This window comes from Propithecus coquereli, unplaced genomic scaffold (genome assembly GCF_000956105.1).
Source record: "Propithecus coquereli isolate 6110/MARCELLA unplaced genomic scaffold, Pcoq_1.0 Scaffold45, whole genome shotgun sequence".
NCBI classification, from domain to species: domain Eukaryota; kingdom Metazoa; phylum Chordata; class Mammalia; order Primates; family Indriidae; genus Propithecus; species Propithecus coquereli.
In genome coordinates, this window is record NW_012150285.1 from 10,098,807 (window position 1) to 10,119,061 (window position 20,255).

The following is a 20,255-nucleotide window of genomic DNA, read 5'->3' on the forward strand; positions in this document are numbered from 1 at the left end:
TGGGTAAACTCACAACTAATGGACGTGGTGAGCATTGTAGGGGGGGAAGGGCACCCCTCAAATCATGGTTTGGGTGTGGCAAAGTCATAACATGTAACCAAAATGTTTGTGCCCCCATAATAGCCTGAAATAAAAAAAAAAAAAGAGGTGTATAGTCTAATTGGTATTTATTCTAGCAAAGATGATAACACTGTTGCTTTTCACTGACAAAGTAAAGCCAGGGTTTCAACCTCAATTCTGTAAGGCTTTGTCAGTTTGTTAAAACTCTTTCAATTAAAGGAATATTGTTGGTTAATTGCTGACACATCACTGATCCAAGGCTCTTAACCGTATGCATACTGGATAGCCTCCATGCCTTTGGACAACCACCCCCACCAACAATCACTCTTCTCTCTCGTGGGGTGAGTACAGAAGAGGAGCACGAGCCAAGTAGATAAGTGGAACTGCAAAGGATTTTAGGACATCTATAACTGTTTCTTCTATGGCTCTAACCTACCTACAGAGGAGAACAAAGTGTCTTGGCATCAGACTTTTCAAACTTCCTTGAAGGAGGTGGTTGTCCAGACTCTGATGTCTTTTTGCTATCTCTACTTTAGCCAGTATTCTTGAAATAATCTAGCAGGTTGGGGATTAAGAGTCTCCTATGGCAGAAAACAACTATTTCCATACTATTGCATTTCTAGTAATACTGTTATGCTCGTAAGTATTTAACTTTCTTTTCGATTTCTTTTTCTTTTGCTCTGGTATTCATCTAAATGGATCTAATGGACATCAAGTGAGATACTTCCTAGACCAGCTTAAAAACATTGGTCTACCTATAAAATTGGGAACTTTCTGCCCCATATTTGTCACGATGGAAGTGAATCTGTCTCACAACTGAATTGCTACCATTTTTCTCTAAAAAGAAGGCACCTTGGAGAAAAGGCAGATTCTAGGGAAAGTTTAAAATGACTCTGGAACATTCTGTGGCACTAGAATGGAGAAAAGTGCTCAAAGAATGATGGAGTCATAGCTAACGGATGCAGAAGCCAGCTTGGAGGGGCTCCCATTGGCCAAATTTGGGATAATTTCAGCATCAACATAAACAATAACAGTAATGGATTAAAAACTCGGCTGCTTTACCTATATTCTCATTCTCTCACTCTCCTCCACTTTCAACTTACTCTCCTTTATCTCCCCCTTCCTTTAAGCTCTAAGCAAGGGAGCAATTTCCTCCTGGTTTTCCCCTGCTTCTGGATGATGCATGTGCTCTGGATAGGGATTTTTCCACACTAGAGTTTTTTAAAAATTCCAAGTTTTAGTTTTAGGGTGATGATAGAAAAAATGATCTCTTAACTGACTTAGGTTCTATGCCACTGAAACTAACTTGATATTAGGTTGAAACATAAAATTGCCATTTTTACAGGTAAAATGGTTGCAAGTCAGGAACTTCAGATGGTTCAACAACATGGTCCATCCAGGCTCATGGGAATTCTATATTGAATCATAGGGTCAAACTTTGAGCTGCTATGAATTGATTCCCTGTTTCATTCTCTGCGGCTTGTATTTCCTTGGAGACCTAATGAGGAAAGGTCACTGACAAAGAGGTGGAACACGGGCCTCTCTGACTCCCTATTTGATGTCATGTGAATATCACATTCATACCCTCTGTGAGAAGTATTATCACAGAGTAAAGAGAGCAGTGGAGCAGTAGTCAAGAGACTGGATTTTATTCCTGGCTTTCTCGCAACCTAGCTGAAAAAAGTTGGATGAATTGCGACTTCTCTCAGCCTCTCTTCTTTCATTTGCAAAATAAAGTGGTTGGATAAAGATGAAGTTGTGCCTGATGGCCCCTCTAATATTTTGCAGTAGGGGGAACAACCTGAAAATCAGCATTATGTTTACACATATATCAGCGTCCTTTATAGAAAGACACATGGCCAATCTAGTAAGTAACCAAGGTTAGAGGGAAACACCCACCTTGTTAACTGGAAGAGGTGGGTTAGTCAAGGCAAAACAAATTTCTAGATTTTATATCGCAAAGACTATGCTTTATTAAACCATAAAATGCCTTTTTATGTAATTTAACAAAAACCATACTTCAGTTTTTTCTTAAAGTTCTTTTTTCTTTCTTTTATAAATCATACAAAAGTTTTTAGGTGATTATGAATACTAATTATTGGTTCACAAATGTATGGACTACGAATCATGAGCCTCTTTTGAGACTCTGTAAGAAAATGTTTTAATGCTTCAGCTCTCTTCTTCCCAATATAACAATGCTAAATTTAGTCATATTTTGGTTTGTCCTCGTCTGCACAATGATGATAATCTCCAATTTGGACTTTCCAATATAAGCATTGTTATGAAATCGTCTGTAGCCTAAGACTGCTTAGAAAAGGCAAAAATAACCTTAATTCTTGCAAATCTGAACAACAAAATGCAGCATAAAAAGAATAAAAGGCTCATTGCATAACTCAGTAGAACAGTGAATATTCCCAAAGCCTACTCCCACAGAGTTAGCTAGCCCTTAAAACAATTCTATTTTATTCAAGTACGCTTTTTTTAAAAAAAAGAAAAACTGTAACCCCCAGTAAAACTTTCATGAACAATTTTGGTATATTTCACACCAGGAACACAGAAACTAGGTCAGATATTTAACAAATAAAAAGGTACTAATCACATTCATATACCATCAAGTCATTAGACCTTTTGGCTATATTTGGTTTACTTAATCACCTTAACCACTTAACTTAATACAGGTCTTCCTGAGAGCAAAACTCTGGCCAAAAGTTATAAAACTCTTTTTTTCTGCAAAACCTAAGTAAGCCAATGACTCCTAGTCCAATTACCAGATTAGTGTTCTCCTTGTCAAGAATGCTTTAAGCGTGTATACCCAAGCACGTACGTATGCTCCCAGTTAGCCAAAGAGTTAACTATGAATTACTAAAACAGTATCACTCAATCTCTCACCTGAAATAAAATTATCCTTTCCAGACTCAGTCAACATTGTATTTTGATCTCCTTCCTCCCCCTGTATCTTATGCTACATCCAAATCTTCATTAAAAAATTTAGCCCTTTCTGTCTTCAGAGCATGAACACTAACTTAGTTAAAACCAAGAGGCAGAGTATAAACTTGGGAGCTACACATTATTTCTCAAGCAGTTACAAAAAGAATTCATGTTCTGAAAGATAAGACAGTGAGTTAGTCATGAAGTCAACATGAGGAGGCATTTCAAGTTTCTGTTGGGATAGAATTTGTTTGGTAAGCCTCTTTTTTCTGGTTTCTTCCTCCCAAGCAAAATTATCAAGATGTACTACCTTTATATTTATTTTAAACTATCAATTCTCTGCCCTCCTTTTCTCTGTATCTGAGATCACCATAAGTGCAGGTTCATCAGATGCCTTTTAAAATTGGAGCCCAGTCAATGAAAGGGTCTCTAATCATTTCACTGAACATTTAGCAGCCTGACATTCACCATTCTTTCAAATGCCCTACTTTTCTAGGGGCTTCTTCCATTTAAGAGGCTTTACAGTTCTTCTATAGATTATAGGCCCATGCTCATTAATATAACCACTTAATACAAATAGGTATGGATATTAGAAATAAAAATGAACTGAACTTCTGCTAATCCCCCAAAACAACATTAAAAAGTATTTTATGGCCTAACTATAGGCACGAAATGAGTAATGTAAATACGGGCCATCATTCTTAGTCTTCCACCACAACCAAGCAGGTTCTTCGGGGGCTGCTTCAATGGGACAATAGCTACTAGTTTAGGGAACAGTTCACCCAAGTATAACTTCATTCCTTTATTCAGTGCATAGCTACTGTGTTTCTACTGTGGTGACAGGCACTGGGAGCCCTGCGGGTGTGATGCTGAGCAAAACAGAAACAGGCCCTATTCTCACAGAACTCAGCACCTGTGCAAGAGGATGACCTTAACCAAATAGCCGCACTTTTGATTGTGTGATTACAAACTGAAATAAGTGTTGTCAAGAAAAAGAATACGATTCCATGAGAAGTTCTTACAAGAAATTTGACTCAAATTGGGGGTCAAGAAAAGCATTCCTGAAAAAGTGATATTTAAATAGAAATCTAAAAGATGACTAGATGCTAATTAGCCAAAAAGATTGGTACGGAGGAGGCGAGGGGAAGGAAGAGAGGAAGACTCTTCAAAACTGAAACAAAGTATGTGAAGAGCTCCTGTGACAAGAGGTGTATTAGTTTCCTATAGCTGCTGTAACATATTATGGCAAACTCAGTAGTCTTAAACAACACAGACTTACTATTTTACAGTGCTGGAGGTCAGAAGTCCAAAATGGGTCTTATGGAGCTAAAATCAAGCTAAAATCAAGGTGTTGACAGGGCTACATTCCTTCTAGAGCGTCTAGAGAAGAATCTACTTCCTTGCTTTTTTCAGCTTTGAGGGGCTGCCTGCTTTCCTTGGCTTGCTTTGGCCACCTTCCTCCCATCCATCTTCAAAGTCAGCAATGGCCAGTCCAATCTTTTCCATGATGCCTTCTCTTTGATTCTCTCTCTTCTGCTTCCCTCTTTCACTTAGGATCCTCAGGCCCAGAATAATCTCTTCTCAAAGTCTTTAACATAATCATCCCTGCAAAGTCCCTTTTTACATATAAGATAACATTCAAAGGTTCCAGGGATTAAGACTATGGACACATCTTTTGGGGCCATTATCATGTCTACCATGAAAGACATCATGTTTTATTTGAGACTCGAAAGACAGTCAGGGAACTAGGGAGCAGAAATTGGGGAGAAAAGTAAGATAAGTCTGGGGAGGTGGGAAAAGACCACACTATTCCTAACATCACAAACCATGCCAAGAGTTTTAATCTTTATTCTAAGAACACTGAGAAGCCATCAAAAAGGTGACAGATTAGATTTAATATTTTTAAAGATCCTTCTGGATACTGGGTAGAAAATGATTTAAAATAGCAGAGGTTTGAGAAAAAGATGATGGCAGCAAAAACAGACAGTCATATTATTAAGATTATTCTTCAGATTACTGAAGTCATTTCAGGTTTTTCCCCTCCTCCTTAGGTGATTTTATGACTTTGGTTAAATACCTGCCTGGCAGTTCTGAGGGAAAGATTAAATGTTACAATGCACAACATGCCATTTATACAGTAAGAGTACCAGGTATGATAAACTCAGTTTTTATACTATCGTATTGATTCTATTACTAATTAATATGCATAATTCTACACCAGTAAATCTGACAACTTAAGTAATATCGATGATTTTATAGAAAAATGAAAACTGATTATCTTAGTCTATTTGTGCTATTAAAAAAACCTGAGACTGAGTAATTTATAAACAGAAATTTATTTCTCACAGTTCCAGAGGCTGGAAAGTCCAAGATCAAGGTGTTAGCATCTGGTGTCTGGTGAGGGTCTTCTAGCTGCATCCTCACATGGTGGCAGGAAGAGGAGCAGAAAGGACAAAACTCCCTCCATCAAGCCCTTTCGTATATAACCACATTAACCTACATGGAAGGGCGGAGCCCTCATGACCTAAACACTTCTCAAAAGCTCCTACCTCCCAACACTGTTGCATTAGGAATTAAGTTTCTAACACATAGATTTTGGAGGACACATTCAGACCACAGCATTGATTATATCTAAATATATTTCTGTTTTAAGGAGAAATAGAAAATGTAATGCATGACCTGAATAGATCAAGAATGCTTGATCTAAACATTGAATGAGGGAAGAGGATTAGAAAATGAGGTAATGGAGGGAGCACAGTATAAATTATGTTGGGCCCGAGGCCATTGTAAGGATTTTGGCTTTTATAATAAATAAAATGGGGAAACTTTTGAGAGTTTTGAGAAGAGTGACATGGTCAGTCTATCTATGATGTTAAAATTGGTCGATGTTTTGAAAACAGACAGATTGTAGGAGGCAAGCATGGAGAAGAGAAGCCAGTAAGAAGAGACCATGGCAATAATCCAGAAGAGATGGATCATGGTTTAGACCAGGTGGTAGCAGGGACTATGGCATGGACTGGGTGGATTCTTGCTATATTTTTTAAGGTTTTCTGATGGATGTGAGAGAAAGAGAGGTATCAGAATGACTTCCAGGTTTTTTGAACGGGTAACTAGAAGGATACTGTTGCCATCAATGGATTGAAGACTGAGTGTGAGGAAGAGATCAGTGTCTCAATTAAGTCCATAACAGAGAATTCTTCAAACAGAGCTATCAAGCAAGCAGTTGCATGTGAGTTAGGAGTTTAGAGGGAAAGGTCTGGGTGGGAGATATAAATATGGTAGTCATTGCCATATAAATAGTATTTAAAACTTTGAGGATAGATGAGACCACCAAATGAGAGTGTAGATTAAGAAAAGCTACAAGGACTCTGTTCTGAGACATTCAAGTATTAAGTGGTGGGAGAGAAGATTAAGAATCAACAAAGAAGGCTGAGATGTAGCAGCAAGTGCAGTAAGATGAAAACCAAAAGGCATCTGGTGTCCTGGCAGCCCTGCCTTTCCTCTTACACCTACTCCTCTTTCAGATCTTTGTCAAGGGATATTTTATTCCCTCTACTTGATTAGGCATCTCTCCTAAGTGCCTCTAGAGCATCTGCCACATTACATTATCATTATTCGTATTAACTCATCTCTTCCTCTAAATTGTAAGCTTCTTGAGAGGAGAAATCACGTTGGCCTTGCTCATAGCATATTCCCAGAAATTAGCATAGTGCTTGTCACACAATAACTGCTGAGCTAAGTTGGTTAAATTGAATCAGTAAAATTAGTACTTATCTTCTGGTTTCAGGCATGTCACTAGTGTGACAGAAAGCGTCTACTATGACTAAGCCACTAGTACCACACATACATCTCTTTCCTTATGTTTATTTTTCTATGTAACCATTTCAAATGTTCCAGCATTAATTAGCTGTGTGTCTTACGGTTCTCATTTAGGTAGAAGGAGCGGAAGAAGGAACTTGATACTTATTTGTATATATTAAGCATACATGCCAAGTATGCCTTTCACATATTGTCTCATTTAACCTTCCTCACAAAATTGGGAAGAAAAGATATAATTATCTCCACTTCACAAGACAAAACCAAGGTTTAGAAATGTTAAGTAACTTGTGTAAGGTAACCTAAATGGTAAAAGCCAGGATTTAAATATCTGTAAAGCCCTTGGTCATGCGTGTGTGTGTGTGTGTGTGTGTGTGTGTGTGTGTGTGTGTACGTGCATAAACAAGGGCTTTACAGAATATCTATCTATCTATCTATCAAAGAAATACTACCAAACTGAAACAAAATAAATAGCTACTTTTAAAATATAATTATATTACTTACCGGAAAGTATAGGAGCAGAGACCCAAAAAGGATCGTTTCCAACAGGATAAGGCCCGATGCCCTGATGCTCTAAAAAACAAAATTAAAATGTCGTTGTTAACTTACATTTTTAAACGTGGAAGAATTATGCTATTGTGAAAATGCCTCAATGAGTAGGACAGCATTCTTTGGGGGAAATTAAATGAATAAATGAAAATAGGCTAGTATTCAGGTGGGTAGACATCTGAAACATGCAAAAAGACTGACTATAAAGGTGACTAAGATAGACTTAATGATACTGCCAGTGGCTTCATGGGATTTTAATCTCTAAAATTTGAATCACTGAACAGTCTCAGCAGCTGAAAACATTATCCTGAAGATCCTTTCAATCCAAGAAATTCACAAACACAAAAGATCTCGCCTGTATTTCTGAAACATCAGCTACAAGTGTATATTAAATACTCTCTCTAAACCACTTCACAAGTACATGTAGGAAGGTTTTGGTGGATAAAACAAGCACATGTACAAGGTCTGGAGTCTTAGTGATATATCTCCCACCATGCTAAAATGTAGTATCCCCAAAACTCACTCCCACAGCTCTACTACGTGAATAATACAAACCACATTAAGTAACAGAGGTTATCTCACCTTGTGAACGTGCTTAAGTGTTATTCTTCACTCAAAATTCAAAGGAATAAGTCAAATTTCAAATAAATTTCTGAATATTTAGTTTTTTAAGCATAAATATATCTAATAACCTAAGATACTTTGTTAGACTAAAAATTGCATTATCTTCCCAAAACAAAATGCTTAGAGTTGAGGCAAGAAATAAATGACAAAAAAAAAATCAATCTCATCTTCTAACAATAAATTTTGCTTTGATGAGTTCAAGTATCCATATAGAGCAAATATATTTGTTAAGAATACAAACACTAAAACAGGTCATTCTAGGGGTCCTGTGTTTTCACTAAATGCAACACAAAATGTGTACAGAAATTATAACCGGTGCAAATGTCTTACTTGGTAGGAAAATCATTTGAAGTAGTAACAATTAATTTTGCAACAGCAAGAAGATTCTGAAATGCCAAACCACAAGAGTGTTTTGTATAAAATAAAGTATCAGATAATAGGATAGCTAGAAAAAGAAAACTCTAATTCCTCGTCCAACACCCTTGTAGGGCATCATTAAACACATACAAATGCTTTGCTCAATCCCTCAAAAGAATTCAGGAATTTCATTAATTTAAGAATTTGGGAATGGAGAGATAAGTTTAGTCAGTGAACAGCCTTGATTATTTGAGTGGCTTCTTGCGATTGGTCATGATTTTAGCTAGCAGATGCTTTTAGTGAAAATTCTTTTTTAGCTGATAGAATTTCCAAAATGACAAATTACATGTGCATAGTTTACTTAATTATGAATACCTTATAGCTTACTTTTTTTTTTATTTCAGCATGTTATGGGGGTACAGATGATTAGGTTACGTATGGTGCCCTTACCCTCCCTCCACCCCAAATCTGAGCTTCAAGTGTGTCCATTCCCCTGGAGGTGCGCATTGCACTCATTGTTTGTGCATATGCCCGTCCCCTCCTCCCCTCTCCCCTCTCCCCCTGCCCAACATCCAACATATGTTATTCTTATATGTGCACTTAAATGTTGATCAGCTAATACCAGTTTGATGGTGAGTACATGTGGTGCTTGTTTTTCCATTCTTGGGATACCTCACTTAGTAGAATGTGTTCCAGCTGTATCCAGGAGTATACAAGAGGTGCTATATCACCATTGTTTCTTAAAGCTGAATAGTACTCCATGGTATACATATACCACAGTTTATTAATCCACTCATGTATTGATGGACACTTGGGTTGTTTCCACATCTTTGCAATTGTGAATTGTGCTGCTATGAACATTCGAGTGCAGGTGTCTTTTTTATAGAGCCACTTTTGCTCTTTTGGGTAGATGCCCAGTAATGGGATTGCTGGGTCAAATGGTAGTTCTACTTGTATCTCTTTAAGGTATCTCCATATTGCTTTCCACAGAGGTTGCACTAGTTTGCAGTCCCACCAGCAGTATATGAGTGTTCCTACCTCTCCGCATCCACGCCAACATTCATTGTTTTGGGTCTTTTTGATAAAGGCCAGTCTCACTGGAGATAGGTGATATCTCATTGTGGTTTTGATTTGCATTTCCCTGATGATTAGAGATGTTGAGCATTTTTTCATATGTTTTTCGGCCATTATTTTGTCTTCTTTTGCAAAGTTTCTGTTCATATCCTTTGCCCACTTTTTGATAGGGCTGTTTGATTTTTTCTTGCTGATTTTTCTGAGTTCTAAATAGATTCTGGTTATCAGCCCTCTGTCGGATTTGTAGCACGCGAAAACTTTCTCCCATTCTGTGGGTTGCCTGTTTGCTCTTGTGACCATTTCTTTGGCCGTGCAGAAGCTTTTTAATTTGATCAGGTCCCATTTATTTATTTTGGTGATTGTCTTTGGGGTCTTCTTCATAAATTCTTTGCCTAGGCCAATGTCTAGAAGAGTATTTCCAACTTCTTCCTCTAGAATTCTAATAGCTCTATCCAGCTCTTTTTGCTGGTGGAGGTCTTGCCTTGATGTCAATGGCTACTGACCAATAAGGGTGGTTGTTGCCAAAAGTTTGGGTGGCTCTGGAGATTTCTTAAAATAAAACAATGAAGTTTGCCACATCAATTGACGACTCCTTTCATGAAAGATTTCTTTGTAGCATGTGATGCTGTTTGATAGCATTTTACTTACAGTAGAAATTCTTGCAAAATTGGAGTCAATCCTCTAACCAAGTTTATTCTAAATCTTAAGTTGTTATTTCCACAATGTTCAGAGTATCTTCACCAGGAATAGATTCCATGTCAAGAAACCACTTTTTTTTACTCATCCATAAGAACAACTCCTCATCCATTCAAGTTTGATCATGAGATTGTAAGCAATTTAGTCACATCTTCAGGCTCTACTTCTAATTCTAGTTATCTTGCTACTTCCATCATACCTATAGAGATTTATTACGCTGAAGACTTGAATCCCTCAAAGACATCCATGAGCACTATAATCAACTTCTTCCAAACTCCTACAACTGTTGATATTTTGACCTCCTCCCATGAATCACGAATGTTCTTAATGGTATCTAGAATGATGAATCCTTTCCAGAAGGTTTTCAATTTATTTTTCTCAATCAGGGGAATCACTATCTATGGCAGCCATATCCTTACAAAATGTATTTCTTAAATAACAAGACTTAAAAGTCGACATTACTCCTTGATTTACAGGCTGCAAAATTAATGTTACGTTAGCCAGCATGAAAACAACATTAATCTCCTTGCACACCTCCATTAGAGCTCTTGGGTGACCAGGTGCACTGTGTGTGAGCAGTAATGTTTTGAAAGGAATCTTTTCTGAGAAGTAGGATTCAACAGTGGCTTTAAATATTCAGTAAACCATGCTATACACAGATGTACTGCCATTCCGACTGTGTTATTCCATTTATAGAGCACAGGCAGAGTTGATTTAGCATAATTTTTAAGGACCCTAGGATTTTTGGAATGGTGAATGTTGGAAAGTTGAAGTATTGGCTTCAACTTAAAGTTACCAGTTGCATTAGTGCCTAACAAGAGAGTCAACCTGTCTTTTGAAGCTTTGAAGCCAGGCATGGACTTCTCTTCTTTAGCTATGAAAGTCTTAGATGGCATCTTCTTCTAATATAAGGCTGTTTTATTTATACTGAAAATATGTTGTTTAGTGTAACCACTTTCATCAATTTTCGTAGATCTTCTCACTTGCTACAGCTTCTACATCAGGCTTCACTTTGTATTGTTGTGTGATGGAGACAGCTTTTTTCCCTTAAACCTCATGGGTCAACTTCTGCTACCTTCAAACTTTTCTTCTGCTGCTTCTTCACCTGTCTTAGCCTTCATGGAATTAAAGAGAGTTAGGGCCTTTCTCTGGATTAGGATTTTGCTTAGGGGAATGCGTGCCAGCTTTGATCTTCTATCCACACCATCCAAACTTTCTTCGTATCAGCAATAAGGCTGTTTTGCTTTCTTATCATTTGTGTGTTCACTGGAACAGCACTTGTAATTTCCTTCAAGAACGTTTCCTTTGCATTTACAACTTGGCTAACTGGTACAAGAGTCTTAGCTTTCAGCCTATCTGAGCTTTCAACATGCCTTCCTCACTAAGCTTAATCATTTCTAGCTTTTGATTCAAAGTGAGAGATGTGTGACTCTTTCTTTCAATTGAACACTTAGAGGCCATTTGAAGGTCAGTTGTCCTAATTTCAATATTGTTGTGTCTCAGGGAGTAAGGAGGACCATGGAGAGGGAGAGATACGGGGGACTGGCCAGTCAGTGGAACAGTCAGAACGCACTCAACATTTACTGATGAAGTTCATCATTTTACGTGAGCATGGTTCAAGGCTCCCCAAAACAATTACAATTCTAACATTGAAGATCAGTGATGACAAATCACCATAACAGGTATAATAATAATGAAATAGTTTTCAATACTAGAATTACCAAAATGTGACACAAAGACACAAAGTGAGTGCACACTCTCAGAAAAATGGTGCCAAAAGACTTTTACTGACATAAGATCACCACGAACCTTCACTTCGTAAAAATGCAGTATCTGTGAAGCACGATAAAGCAAAGTGCAATAAAACAAGGATGTCTGTATACACACACATACCAAATAAAAGTCTACAAGATATATACTAAGCTGATAACCACATTTTTTCTGGAGAAGAGGATAGATTTGAAGATAGATCGACTTATCTGGAAATACTTTAATTTCTTTAAAGGAGCTATAGTCATATATTGCTATGTACTACACTTTAATAAATAAATAACATTATGGAAAAACTATCTAAAATGTGTCAATTCAATTAGTGGAAAATCTGCCATAAGGTATTATAATATGCAAAATTGTCTAAACAAAGCCCTTTCTTTAACTAATACCACTTAGTAATTTTTTATTCAGTATCAATAGCATGTATAAAATTATCAAACAGCATATTTGTGATTCTTACATGTGAACATAAAGCTGGGGGAGTCACCATTGAGCCTAACTCTCTAATAAATATCATTCCAGGGTTTACAATGGAAGTGAGACTATCCTCATTCCATTCCCATCCCGCCTTCCCCAACTCTTAACTTTCAGAACTGACTTATGAAGGTTTACAACAGCTAGATATCAAACCTGTAGACCAAAAAAAAAGGGCTACTCATATTATATCAATTTTTATCAAATTATGTCTAAATCAATTTCTAAATTCCATAATGCTTAGATGCAAAGTACAGAGGCATAAAGATGAAACACAGTTGTAGTGACCATAGAAGATTTGCCTAGAATGTAAGCACAAGAAACTAAGTCATTAGATGTAATAAGAAGATAAGAATGCCAAAGTCTGAATTTTTAAAAATAATTTAAGTGGTTTGCTATCATTTCCCTGATTCTACGGGGACTAAATACTCCATTCATATTTTTTAAACATTTTTAACTTTGGGGAAAATTAATGTGTGTCTTGCTAAAACACTGCAGCTATTTTCGATTATTTCTGATTTCTTCAACCTTGCAGCATTTAAACCTTATTTCTATTACAAAAGAAATCTCTGAGCATGAATATATTTTTTCACAGTTGAACCTCAGAATGTATAATGAAAATATATGAGAGCAATAGAATTACATTTTGAAAGGGATGAACTAGCATAGGTTTAGATGATAAACCAAGACTAAAAATCTGTATCATTTACAAAAAGAATTAGCCTTGCTAGCAGGAGAACAGACTTAGGAGCTGACTGTTTCTTTTAATTCTTCTATTTCTATAGGGAAATCCATGGACAAAGACTTCATATGAAACCTGACAAACACCTGGTAAAATACTTATACAATATAAACTGGAAATAAGATGTAAAAGGTGATATTACAGAAAATGTTAACATTGAGAGATATAAAGACACTATTTTTCAATAATTTTATTAACAATTATATAAATTAAATAGGATAGACTACATTTAATTTGAAAGACTGCATGTAGTTGGTTTGTCTTAAGAAGAACTGGGATGAAATATTTTAAAAAATCAATCAAATTTAGAAGAAAATATGTCAAGAACAATTGTCCAAAATGTGGTCAGTTAAAATCAATTTTAGTTTTTCAGGAGAATTCTCAGCAATTAAAAAAAATATTTTAAAAAAAAGCAGAGATATGATCAGGACAGAGATTCCCAAAGTAAAATGTATGCAACTTAAGGAATTATAAATTAACAGACTAAACCACGTGGACTTTTATATCCAGATGGTTTGGAACTTCAGTATTAGGTGCTTATTAGCTGTGTGACCTTGGACAAGTTGCTTAATCTTCTGAACTTCAGTTTCAGATGAGTGTAATAATGCCAGTGTGCATACTATTGTAAAGATTATCAATGATGCTGCCTGCACAGACTTAGTAAATGGTAGTTGGTAATTCATCATCAATCTTTCATGCACAGATAGAGGAAGTGAAGTAAACAGAGTACATAAGCTCACTCAGCCCATTAGTACCAGAATGAAGTACTGTCTTCCATAGTTGCTGATACCAAACTCAATGAGATTTCCTCTGTACGTCCATCTAATCTTCAGTGATTTTCTTGCCCAAAGTAATAAGAACAATGATACTGTAACAAAAACATAAAACCTACTAAAGTATTTAAATATAAACAACATGTATGGGTTTGGTTCAGATGTTATAAAAAGCTTACTAGTCTATTTAAAATTCCTGACAGTTTTAAGTAAAACATTAAAAGGAATTGTCACATTGCCTTAACTAGGTTTATTCTTTCTAATTCCTAAGACTTCACAAGAAAGCCCATTTTTCATATGACAAGATAATTTATAGTTGAACAGTTTAAGACCTTTTGGAAAAGTAAGTTTATCCAAAAATAAAGTCCAGAGTGACATATACATAGTTTTATGTTCTTTATAACAGTACAACACACTAAATAAAGAGAAAAAAATTAATGATTTTATATACCTGTGAAATAAGAAATAACAAGTCATTCGTGATTAACTATGATTTCCCACCTATTGCTGTGGGCAGAAACTTTTCATCACTGTTATTTTGTTGCAGAACGCACATGAGGTGCTCGCCAATTCATTTTGCTTTGTTTCAGATGATGTGCATGCTTAAATTCATTCCCCCAGTCCTGTATGATTTTACACCTCAAGATTTCTGACTGTTACTGCAGTTGCAGAGATGCAGAATAATTTAGATGCATGGGAACACTGTGAGTAACCTTCACTCCACTGATCCCTTATGCTCATGTCCAAAGCAACTTAACACCAGCACACTTGTTATCAGGCTTCTTCCCAGCTCCCAGCGCCTTTCCTGACTAAGATATCTTGAAAATACATTCCTAAGATATAGATGAAAATTTCATGGTTTTCCCCATTTTTTCCATGGATTCAGTGCAAGAATATGCAAAATCAGCCGCCATTTCTCTGTGACCTATTTGTAACTTTCAGTTTCCTTTTTCTTTCAATACTACTAATTAATAGTAGCAACTCATATTTCACCTAGCAGTGATAAATTCTCTAAATATCAAAAAACATACAGAAATGAATGATGCAGACAAAAGTATAAAGAGGTCTTGCCTTGGGAGAGATTACTATACATCGTTAAATAAAGTGGCATGAAATTACCAAAACACATTATGTCATTTGCTTAGATGTCTATTATTCATTAAAAGTTATTGATATTAGTATCTTTTCAAATAAAACGCTGAACATTGAAAGAACAAATTCCTCCTCATGAAAAATCCTAATGGAATGAAATACTTAAAATATAAAATATTATTAGGTATTTTAATCCCACTGTGGTCTGAGAAGATACGGGGTACGATTTCTATTTTTCTGAATTTGTTGAGGCCTGTTTTGTGGCCTATGATATGATTAATCTTGGAGAATGTCCCAGGTGCTGATGAGAAGAATGTATATTCAGTAGTTTTTAGATGGAATGTTCTGTAAATATCTGTTAGGTCCATTTGCTTTAGAGGCTGGTTTAGGTCCAGTGTTTGTTTATTTTCTGCTTTGATGATTTGTCCGGGTAGCTCCTGTGTTAGGTGCATATATATTTAGGATTTTTATGTCTTCTTGTTGAATTGCTCCCTTTACCATTATATAATGACCCTCTTTAGTCTGTCTTTCCCTTGTGGATTTAAAGTCAATTTTATCTGATATGAGAATGGCTATGCCTGCTCTCTTTCGGTTTCCATTTGCATGGAATATTTTTTTTCCCTCCTTTCACATTGAGTCTGTGTGTGTCCTTGTGGTTTAGACAGCAGGAGACAGCAGATACTTGAGATGTGTTTTTTTATCCATTTAGCCTATGTCTTTTGACATAGGTGCATTTAAACCATTTAATGTCAACAGATAGAACTGATAATGTGGGATGCTGTTCTGTTCACCATGTAGGGTAGTGCCTTGTTGCTTTGTTTCCCCTCTCATGGTATTGTAAGAGTTGTGAGCTTTAGCTTTTTTGGGTGATTTTACACTGGTAGGGGTATCTATTGTACTGATTTGGGTATCATGCAGTTCTGAGTATTTCCTTCAGGGCAGGTGTGGTCATGACAAATTCCCTCAGTGTTTGCTTATCTGGAAAAGACTTAATCTCTCCATCACATGTTAAATGTAGTTTTGCAGGATACAAGATTCTAGGTTGGCAGTTGTTCTGTTTAAGAAGATTGAAGACGCGGCCCCACTCCCTTCTGGCTTGTAAGGTTTCTGCTGAGAAGTCTACTGTCAGCCTAATGGGTTTTCCTTTGTAGGTCAGTTGTTGCTTACGTTTTATGCTTGTAGAATTTTCTCCTTCATTTTGACTTTGGCCAGGTTCATTACTATGTGTCTTGCAAATGCTCTGTTTGCTATGAATCCTCCCAGAGTTCGATGACCATCTTGTATCTGGATGTCTGGATCTTTGGCGATACCAGGGAAGTTTTCCTCAATAATTTCCTAGAATAGATTTTCCAATGCTTTTAGCTCTTTCTTCTCCCTCTGAAATACCTATAATTTGTATGTTAGTTCACTTCACATAGTCCCCATCTCTCTCCAAGTGATTGCTCTGCCTTTTTTGTTCTCTTCTCTGTCTCTTTAAATGACTGGGTTAGTTCAAGAACCTTGTCTTCAAGCTCTGAGATTCTTTCTTCTCCTTGGTTTAGTCTCTTGCTGATGCTTTCTGCTATGTTTTGATGTTCCCTAAACAACTCTTTCATTTTTTTAAGTTCTATTATATCCTTTCTTATGCTGACTAGTTCTTTAGTGACTTTTTCATTAATTTCCTGAAATATTTTTTTGGCTTCTTTTTGTTGGTTTTCAACTTTCTCTTCAATTTCATTCATCGTATTTGCCATCCATATTCTGAATTCCAGTTCCATCATTTCTGCAATGTCCTTGTGGATGGAGTCCACTACTGTAGCTCCATTGTGATCCTTTGGGGGTGTCAAGCTATTTTGTTTTTTCATATTGTCAGGATTCTTTTGCTGATTTCGTCTCATCTGGCTCCCTTCTCTCAGCTCTGGTTAACAGGATTGCAGGGCACTTGTTCTGCTTTGCTGGGAACTCTCCTGTTTAGTTAGGCGGAGGGGAGGAGCCTAGATGGAGCTTTTGTGACCTACTCTGGAATGTTGACCTATGAGGGGAGGGGTGGGTGCACTGACGGCATGCAGAACAGCTGTTCTGTTTTGACTGCTTCCCCTGTGATTGCCTCACTTCAAGCCAGTACTGGATGACCTTTGTGTGGGGTGGAGGATGTTCCCCAGCTCATTGTTGGGAGTTTGAGTTGCGGACTGGATGCAACCCTCTCCACTGTGGCCATTGTTGTGGGGGATTGCTGTGGCCGGGGTCACCAGCAAAGGTGACAGTGGCAGCTGGGTAAGTCTACTTAGGCAGTGGTTATGGATGACCAGGCTGTGAGCATTTGCACAAACCAAGTCAAGGAATAACGTCTGCTCAAGGCTGGGGGCTCCCGGGTGAAGTGCTGGCCCTCGAGGAGGTTCTGCTGGGTCAGCCAGTGGTGGAGACTCAATTAGGTATTTTAAAATTTAACATTAATGAGATAAAACACTTTGATTATCCTTTCAAAATATCATTCTTTGTTACAATGAAATAAACTCAAATATCATTTAGTTTGACACTAATCATTTTTAAACATAAATGTATTTTACATTTAGCGAAATTCAAGAGATTTCACAAGCCATTGCTCAGTTTCATCTGATTGCTAAGTAGCAACAGATCTAAGTAATTTTTATCATTTGAACACTGTTTAATCTCAGAAAGTTTTGTTTTTTCTTTTTAAATCTGATATGTTGAAAACTGATCTGTCTACAAGGTAACTACTTTAAAATGCTACTGCTCACACCTAGGCAAAAGAGCCCTTCGATTGATTGACAGACAACATCAGCAACACCTCAGCTTTCTTAAACAGGAAAAAAAATGTGAGAACAGGAACAGAATTTCTCAGAACTGTTAAGTTTATCTTTAACACATTGTCTATCCTCTGGAGCATGTTTGGAAGTATATGAAATGCTCACAAAAAGTGTAAAACAAAGACACATTTCATATTTTGTCTGGAATTTGGAGATTGTCTAAGCATTCTAGGACTTGCTATATTCATTATGTTATATCCTACATGTGACACAAAAATTTTTGATTCTGACATTTACAAATACACAAAGAAATATGATGAGGATTTCAGTAAGAAAACTAATAAACTATTTAATAAAGTATAATAGATACCCCCTATTTGCAAGAAGAGTAATTCAGAAATTTAAAATAGCAGTATTGTATTTGACAGGCAAGCAATAAAGGTGGATTATAAAGGGCTGTGGAAACAGCTGTTATTTAGACACAAAGATGATGAAGACAGGAATTCAAAACTCACTCTCTAAAACAGTACAAATATTGTCACCTTACATGGAGTAAGTTGAATTCTGACTTGCCTCAAACTTGGGAACATTAAGAAGCATCAAATGAATATTAAAGAATTTAGTCAACATCGAATGCATCATTCTTAACACACTGACTGCCACACTAGAAAAAAAAATTTTCCCTAGGGCTAGGGTCTTTTATTACAAAAACAGAATAAAAACTTTGAAAATAAAATGATCCTCTCTAATTTAATGAAAAATTTGTTATTTTTTATTGTTTTCTGTACATGGACTATATGCAACTCACGTGGCACTAGAATCAATTTTTACACTGCACACCAATTGAGCTGCATGTAACTCATGACATACTTATTGAATTTGTTTCAGAGAATTGAGTCTTCATATGCTTCATGAAGCCCCAGGCTCAAAACTAGCGTGAGTTAAATACAACTCACATGGCAGTTCATGTGTTAAAAAGTTGTTTGTCAAAAGACAAAGTGAAAAATAGAGGGGGAAATATTAATTAGCTAACATCCTATATTTTTGTTTTCAATTCTAGCTATTTGTTTCACTGAAGTTTTGATGTTTCAGTTAGTCTTTATGCTTCTCAGTAAATTATAACGTTTTTGATTAAATAATTATCTTGATATTTTAGAGTTTTATATCTTATAACATGAACATGATTCAGTAAAGATTTTCAAATAATAAATTTCTAAGTTTTAACTACATGATAAATGCTAAACCTTCCATACGGAATTCAAAAAGGTTACACTAACTGATGGATGTTTTAATTAGCCTTCTTTCTTATCTGTGATGGGTCCTTTGCTCTCAAATAGATTATTTTGTGCATTAGTATCAGGCTGTCAGCTCAGAGAGACACAAAAGACATTAGAAATAATTAAGCACATACAAAAATTTGACAGTGGAGAATTACTGAAAAGTTAAAACAATGTTATAATACCAAAAATTAGAAAAAAAGTTTTACAATGTAATAGATTTTTAAAAAGCAATTATGTTTAATCTCATCAAAAGCTGAACTATTATTAAATCTGTTTTCTGAAAGTAACAAGCTTTTTAAAGCTTTCTAAATTAATGACTCCAAATATATATCTTCGGTTCAAACCTGTTTCCAAATCTCTAGATTCGTATTTTCATTTGCCTATAAGACATTTCCACCTGAATGACCTACATAGAGGCACCTCGAACTCAACATGTCAAAAACAAAATGTTTCCAACCTGCTTTTCTATTCAAATTTTTCATCCTGGTTAAGGGTAATAAATTATTTAACTACATTATAGTCAAACTATGCCTGAAACATACATCTATAGGCTAAAAATAAAGAAATGGGTTTTACGGAATATTTATTTTACTTTTGGTATTTTTCATAACTCCCGATATTTTGCTGACCAACTGCTTCACTAAATAAAGAAATGAGTGACTGACTAAATAAATGATTAAACTGAAAAGTCACATGCATGTTGATCCATATTCAAGTAGCAGGAAATTCTTCATTTTTAATACATGGCTCATAGTCAAAATCTTAGGAAGAGGAGAAGGAGGAGGAGGAAGAGGGAAAAAGTAAGAGAGGAAAGATGGGAGGAAGTATCAGAAACCATCTGTTTGTACTTGGTTGAACAAGGATGAAAATGGGTGAGGCACACAGGGTGGGAGGAGGCAGGACTGGCCCCAAGCATAACTGAAATTGCTGTCCTCTTTTCTCATAGATGCCTTCCTCTATGTTCACTGTGCTCTCCTGCCTTCGTCCCTCCCACTCAGACAGCCAATACCTCATGCTGCCTTTTCTGTCACCTCACTCAGGCACATATTTTCAAAGTAATTCCCTTATCCCTCCTAATCCCCAACTTTCAATTTCATCCATGCCTTAATCTTACCTATCTGCCATACAGAAAAAGGATATAATAAACTTCAACTAGGATATTAGTGATTGGTAATAACTTAATGCTTGCTACTCGAGGTAGGACTTGGAAGACAATGGCCATTTCTTAAAACCTGAAGGCAAAGATCTTTACCTCTGAAAGCTAGAGAGT

General features: G+C 36.4%; 1 protein-coding gene across 1 annotated transcript in view; it reads right to left on the reverse strand.

Annotated features, from left to right (window-relative positions):
- Positions 1 to 20,255, reverse strand: part of GPR158 (G protein-coupled receptor 158) — a 193,124-nt gene that overhangs the window by 120,985 nt on the left and 51,884 nt on the right. The window contains exon 3 of the mRNA XM_012654864.1: positions 7,309 to 7,377. Coding sequence (XP_012510318.1) covers positions 7,309 to 7,377 — 69 coding nt within the window. The remainder of the gene's footprint in view (positions 1 to 7,308; positions 7,378 to 20,255) is intronic.